We start from the raw sequence: 6,967 nt of genomic DNA, 5'->3' as shown, positions 1-6,967 counted from the left end.
ATACAACTATTTCACAATCAGCTGCAAGGGCAGCGGTTGATTGCTACGAAATGCACCCAGTCCAAATTATCTCGCGCGTTTCACCTCGAATATGCTAATCGCTGCAGCTGCACTCGGCAAAACATTCATCATGGCAGGCGCAGGTCGTGTAAGTAAAGCCCCATGTAAAAAAGATGTAATGCAGCCATAACCTACCATTTTGAAGCGCTGTTCTTCCGTTCGTAGGCGTCCACGAAAAGAGGTTGAATGATTTTTCTAGCTGCGTTACACGCGGCGTAGAAAGCACTTAAATTGCCAGAGCACTTTCTCTGGCTAAAAACTACACAACGACTGCACGTCAATCGACCGGAGAACGAAAACGTGTTTCCACTTCCTTTTCTTCGTCGCTGTCCAGCAGCTATAAACTACTGCCGTTGCCCTCTCAGATGATGCCGACACCGACCAGCACGATTCAACACACAACCACCACGAGCGGATGGGAAAGGTGTTCGACCAAATTCTTACTACCCTGGGGGTTTAATACAATTTAAAAAAAACCCCTTAACACGTACAAAAACGGAACGGCGGCCGGAAAGAGAAAGAGATGACACTGCACATCGTTCACGGTAGCGTATGCTGTGCGCCTGTTCTAACAGTCAGCCGACATCTTGAAACGTCGATGACAGCGCACGGAACAACGAGGTTCCTGCGATCTCGTTATGCACCAATTTTCTCCTCGTAATTTCCCCATCAAATACACGATTATTTCACTAAATTCCATTCAATTAACAATCGGCCAAGTCTTGCGATTCTTTTGAGCTACTTTTGCAATCGAACACTTACCATTTTGCAGGGATTTCTCTAGGATCTTTTCACCACACGAAAATCAACAACACGCCGACCGCGTGCACAGAAGTGAAAGAGATCGACGTGTCGGTTCGACGTTGCAAGTAGTGTTGGGAGAATCGGAATTCGGAAGATCCAAAGACTTGCTCCCTTGACAGATTCCATATGTCGGACTCGGATCAGATTTTAAGCGCTTGGGATTTCAATAAGATTTTATTTGTTTATAGCTTGATTCGATTAGATTCCGACTAGATGTGGTCCAAATTTGGTATGAATGTTTTCGATTTGATTTGACTCGTTTCAGACTCGATATAGAGACAATCAGCCTTAGCACGGACTTCGATCGAATGAATCCGATTCATTGGAACTGTCAATTTTTCAATTCATCAATTCAATTTGCTTCCTTTAGCGTGATATGTATGAAAATTGGCAGATATCGGAAATCGGTAGCCTGTTTTTATTACGGAAACTGCAAACGCGGAAACATTTGGTTTCGCCATCACTAGTTTCAATATCGTCTAGAATTCGATGGTGCCTGGTGGTTGGATTCCGAAATATCCAGAGTCCTAGTGGTTGGAATGCGAAGTTACTGCTGTATATTTAATGCTTTTAGATAGTCTAAATTGGCCTTTGTTTTGTGTTTTTATTTGTTCCTCCTAGTTTGTTCCTCCTCCAAATTTAATTAAATAAAAATATTGTAGAATTAGAAAAACGGATGAAAAGATTAACGATCAACCAAAATTGTGCGCTTTTTTTTACGTGACTAATTGACAGTTCCAAATGACAGCTGCTGAATTTAAACACAACGCCACTTTTCAACCGCCAATTTGGCAGCCCGGCAGGACATATGCTCCTAAAACATTCCATCGAAGGAGGCTTCGAACAACAAAGAAAGTTTGAATCGAAGGCAGTCTATTTCGCGTTTCTGTTTTTAGCCGCTTTCCGTGAAGAATAAACGTGTTACGTGTGTTAAAAAACGCCAAAAATGAGTGTCAAAGATATATATTATTCGGACAAGTATTACGACGACGAATTTGAGTACAGGTAAATGGTGCCGCCGTGTAGCATCTGTCCTTGAGTTTGAATCAAGCATCCTGGAAGGAGTTGTCCCTATTGTTCTAATGTGTGTTTCAATGTTTGATTGTTGTTTGTTTTCTTCTTGTAGGCATGTAGTGTTGCCGAAAGATATCGCTAAGCTGGTACCCAAAACACACCTTATGTCGGAGAACGAGTGGCGGGCCATAGGTGTACAGCAGTCCCGTGGCTGGGTCCACTACATGATCCACCAACCCGAACCACATATCCTCTTATTCCGAAGGCCTATTACGAAGTAAGCCGGTTGCCCGCAGGTCGATGTGCACCAGCGTTTGTGAGTGCGTGTATGTTATGAGTATGCTGCTGATGCCTGGAGGAAGAAGACTTGTAGGCCTCCAATAAAAGTAAAGTGCGTTAGCAACCCTTTCGTCTTCACCGCCGTCGGCGTTATGGCTCACACTTCCATCGTTCTTCAAGTATATTAGCATCCCGCGGCTAGTTACCGGACTAGTCCTTCAACACAAAGGGTCAGTTGCTTTGCGTTACTTTCCAACTTTACTAACGTATCGGATTGGGTTACTCATCATATCCGGGTTTCAATAACATACAAACAAAAAACTCCCGTCACAGCGTTTCTCGCTGCGTCGATGATAGCTATCTTCGTTTTGTTCAGTTCTCTTTGTATTTAAAAGTTATGTTACGATTAAATCAAGAGCAAACACGGGAACAGAAAACATCGCGATGAATGAAAAAGGCAACAATTCACCTAAACTGAATGTTCCTCACTCCTTTTCTCTGTCTCACTCAATCGGTCCTTTAAATCGTTTAAATGTACAGATTTCCACTGACGAATGTGTTTTTTTTTCTGCAAAAATAGTGAAATGCGTGCCTTTTTCTATGAAATCACGAAATTACTTTTAAGGTAAATTGTACAAATATATTTATGGCTAGAAAACAAATCGCTTGAGCAAAGCTCTTAGTAAGGAAAGAAATTGATCGTTTTAGTCAATCTACTAACTGAGGAGTGTGCGGTAACCATGGTGATGATCTCACACTGATACCGGTTTCTCTACTTCATAACGCACGCTTGTACTGCTATGCGCGGGATGGGATCATGTTGAAGGATCTTTTTTTATGCTGTCGGTTGTGCAGTACAGTACTGTTGTAGTTTTAATTTACATATCGTTTCACACAACCTTTCAGTACCGTTTTCAATGCTAGCTCAAGACAAACGCAACGATCGGGTTCGGTGACAAATTGCGAAATTGATATTCATCTTCTAAATGAATAGTACGAGCTTATAATTGCCGAGAAATGGGTATCGCATTCCTTCAATTTGGACACTTTAATGCACATCGTGCCTGTGCCGCAGTAGCTTACCGTACCATATTTTTAATTGTCAGAATTAGTTTCGAAACTATTCCCGATCTAGGAGGCAGCACTTGTGTGTGGTGCGTACGATAACCATCGTGGCCATAAGCGATACGCACCATATCCCCGCAGACCTACGCTATATAACCTTGAATTTGATGGGTGCTAATTGACGGGAATGGTTTTAGCCGTTGAAAAGGTTGAAAAAGGGTTGTTTAAATCATTATAAACGGGATCGCCTCCGTTGCCATCGCCATGTTCTCCGCGCAGGTCCACGTTCGGTAGATTGGTTGACCGATCATTATGGAGAGTAAAGGTATTCTATTGACCACGATCGGATTGGGGATAGCAAAGTGCGTTTTAAAAAAGGGCCATATGTGATCACGTAATCGTTGGTAGCCCATAGCAAGAAACGATCGATATGCGACCCTTCCGTAAAATATGGATTCAATTCAATTGTTTAGTAAGAATTTCTTTCCCTCGCAGGCATCTGAATCAAAATATAATGCGATATCACGGAATCAACGAACCGAAACTACATAAATAAATCCGTGGGGGAACAGTGTAACAGCACGATTGGTGATCGCACATTTGATCTATTCTTTTGTTGTACATATTTTTATACTGATTTTAAAAAGTTTATTTTACAAAATATTTGTAACAAATAACAAAATATCAAAACAGCTAAACTTTATTTGATCAATATGTAACTGATTCTCATAGCAACTAACTAGCATAACACGTATGGTACCATTGTTACCGTATATTTCCGGAATTCTAGAATCGATGCACTGAGCATGCAAGTAGATCGGGGGAAATGAACTGCATCCATGAGCGTTTTCGGAAGTGAATGTGATTTCAAGTGTCGGATTCAATTAGAGTCAAACGCCGGAGGTGCAGACGTTATTCCTATCAACACAGCTGCATTCGACCGGAAACGCGCAGCAATGAGTGCATCTTTTCTTTTCCATTTTATTTTACCATCCTCTTAAAAATGTTTGTCCGTGGATAATGTATTGTAAAGAGGTTTGCTAATCATTGAATAATTTTAACAGGCAGTTTAATTCTTATGTGCAGACTGTTGGCAAAGGCTTTGCTGAACACAACCAAAATCGCACAACTGTATATCCAACCGAGAGAGCTTCAACTGATGGGCATTATGTCATTATTTCATTATGATTTGACATCATTTGTAAACGGTACCCTGCCGTTGGTAGATTTATGGCCAGATTCATCGGTGGTCAGCCCTGTTCCTCATTCATTGACAGAAGGGAATCGCACGCCCCGGGGTCGAATCCAAAAATATGCTTCTGCTGGTGACCGCGATGATGCCATGCTTGCCTGCCCGCTGGTCGGTGGGAAACGATGGGAGCATGCCAGAGTCGTTGGCGGTCGGGGTAGACGCATGCATCATCTGATTGAGCCGTTTTACGCGCAACACTTTGTTCTAAGCTTCAATTCAATGAAGCGATGGGTTCAATTGAGACCCATCAAAATGCGCACTCCCACCGGATAGATCCAATTCATGATACATTTGGTGAAAAGTTGGTTTGAAACTGATCCTGACACTGCCGGTGTGGTATTTTATGAGGTCGTGTGAGTGAAAAATATTGTAAATTATTTAGCTATCCTTTTTCACTACATGGGCTATGATGAACAGTTTGTTTAACTTTAAGAGCAGACCTCCTGCACAAAGATTCCTGTCGAACTGTGCGTCCCTTCCCTTTAATTGTTCGTTCGAGAGAAGGCCATCCTTTAATTTTCCCCATTTTCCACAGGTATAGCGATTTATTGCGCATTCGTTTCGGAGCGTACTTCTGCGTAAATGGAAAATTTATGACTTTTTAACGCAATTGAACTATAATCCTAACCTTTCTTTAGTGAAACATCATTGTACATTGAATGTGGTAGCATCTCCTTTAACAAACTCCATTTCTGTAAATGCACAAAGTAAAAACTTCAATAGAAAGAGGGAAGACCCGGGGAAAAATGACGGAATGAAACGGTAGACGGGGTTCACAATGTCCTATGTGGTATGCTTTTGCGCGCCAACTTTGCGGAAGTGGGAAAAAAGGATCTTCGAGGAAAAAGACGATATTTGGAAGGGGGTGGAATTAAGACAAGCCGTACTGATTAAAAATATTCGGTTGCCTTGAGGCGTTTTGTTTGCCGGACGCATTTTGGGATAATCTTCTGTCAAACGAGTTAAAGATTCCCTGGGCTCTGGAAGGGGTTTCCTCCGGAAGGGGTTGGTTTTCGTTTTGTTGCTTGGCTGCGTAGCCCTTACAGGACGCGTGTTTCCAAAAATCACACCAAGCCCTAAGCTACCGTGTGTCGCGTGGCCACAGTCCCCTAGAAAGGATAGAGCTTGCACAATACGGAAGAAAGGAAGGGGAAGCTGCCTGAAGAAAGGAGGTCCGTTAATCTTCCCCGTGCATCGATGATGATTGCGTGAACATGGCAGAACTGTGTGTACTTCTCACCTTGCCGTTTTGACACGCGGTCGTGTGTTCTTCTCTCACTCTCATGCTCGCAGAATTTCACTGGCACGCTTCTCTTTTTCGCTTGTCTCTCTGGTTTATCTTTCTGCCTCGCTTGCACTCTCTCTAACTTTCCCGCGATGTGCAGTATCGCACAGCTGGGCAGGGTGGCCGGGTGCCGAAGGGCTAAGGGAAAGCGGAACACAACTCCGGTGCCAGCATGCGAAACATCCGTCGAGCGGCAATCGGTCGGAGCAGTTCAGTTCAGATCCAATCCTCGCCGTGGTAGGGAGCTAAACCCCGGTCCGCGGTCTAGTTAGCGCAAGGGGACGTCGCTTAATCTCTCCACGGGCTGCTGCTGCTACTGCCGTCGTTGCCAAGCGACCAGCGCTTACGGTGCTTCCGATTCCGAACGTGGTCCTCGTCACGGTGTGGTAATACGAGTCGGAACGAAATTGCGCGTGTTGTTTTACCAGCTTCGCAATCTAATCCCGTTCTAAATATTTCGATCATACTAAAAAAAAAGGTGTGCTCCGACTAAGTCCACCAGCTGACCCGCGTGTCGCCGCCGGATCGTGTTCCAGACGAGCAACGAAAAAAGAAACGCGCGGTAGGTGTGCATCTGTTTTTGTTTTCTATTTGCGCAAGCCTTGTGTTGTGTTCCCTCAACGTGTGGTGATCTACTTATGAGCCAGAGTGTTTAGTTTGCCAAACGGGGGGTGAGAGGCATACTAAGGTGAAAGTGTTGACGAAACTGTTAGTGCAGCACGAGAACGTTTAACGGACTGTCAATGCAGTTTACTTTGAGCATCAAAGCCAGCTTCCCTGTTCCGTGACGTTCTGATCTGAAAGTGTGCCTATTCTTTCATCTGACCAAACATCCCAGAGAAGCCACAAGTAGACTGACGGACCGTGGCACACACAAGCTAAAACTCAAAACCGGCCGGCCGGTTACGATAAATAAATAACGAAAGCAACGAAATAGACACAACGAAGAGAAAATGTTCCGACCTGCGGCTCGAAGTGGTCCAAAGTGTCATCTGCTGTTCCGGCGTTAACAGCTTTCAAACGGCCCGACCGTCTTTCCACGTCCTTCTACCCGCGCTAAGGTTTCCCCTGCCCCGGTGGCGGTTCTAAAGTGCCGAATTGTTTACTTAAAAATAGCAACACCAAGTTGAATTTGTTCGTTTTGAAGAAGGAAGGGTGAATAGTGAAGTAAAAAAGTCCTCAAGTTTATGCCCCATGTGTCGCCCACG

General features: G+C 43.9%; 2 protein-coding genes across 3 annotated transcripts in view; one reads left to right on the top strand and one right to left on the bottom strand.

Annotated features, from left to right (window-relative positions):
- LOC131281821 (eukaryotic translation elongation factor 2) overlaps positions 1 to 931 on the bottom strand; it is a 4,628-nt gene extending 3,697 nt beyond the window's left edge. The window contains exon 1 of one of the 2 annotated variants that reach the window (XM_058311176.1): positions 823 to 931. In XM_058311176.1, the coding sequence (XP_058167159.1) occupies positions 823 to 825 (3 nt within the window). In that variant the 5' untranslated portion in view covers positions 826 to 931. Of the gene's footprint in view, positions 1 to 195; positions 473 to 822 lie in introns of those variants that run through there. The other variant, XM_058311177.1, reaches the window with a different exon arrangement.
- A 721-nt stretch (positions 932 to 1,652) lies between these two features.
- On the top strand, positions 1,653 to 2,820 carry LOC131283034 (cyclin-dependent kinases regulatory subunit 1). Its single transcript, XM_058312592.1, has 2 exons — positions 1,653 to 1,869; positions 1,991 to 2,820. Exons 1-2 carry the CDS (start codon positions 1,811 to 1,813, stop codon positions 2,157 to 2,159), a joined length of 228 nt encoding a protein of 75 aa, XP_058168575.1. The 5' UTR covers positions 1,653 to 1,810; the 3' UTR covers positions 2,160 to 2,820.
- The last annotated feature ends 4,147 nt before the right edge of the window (positions 2,821 to 6,967 follow it).

This window comes from Anopheles ziemanni, chromosome 2, assembly GCF_943734765.1.
Source record: "Anopheles ziemanni chromosome 2, idAnoZiCoDA_A2_x.2, whole genome shotgun sequence".
NCBI lineage: Eukaryota > Metazoa > Arthropoda > Insecta > Diptera > Culicidae > Anopheles > Anopheles ziemanni.
Note: the sequence above shows the minus strand (reverse complement) of the source record. Positions and strands in the feature narration are given on the sequence as shown.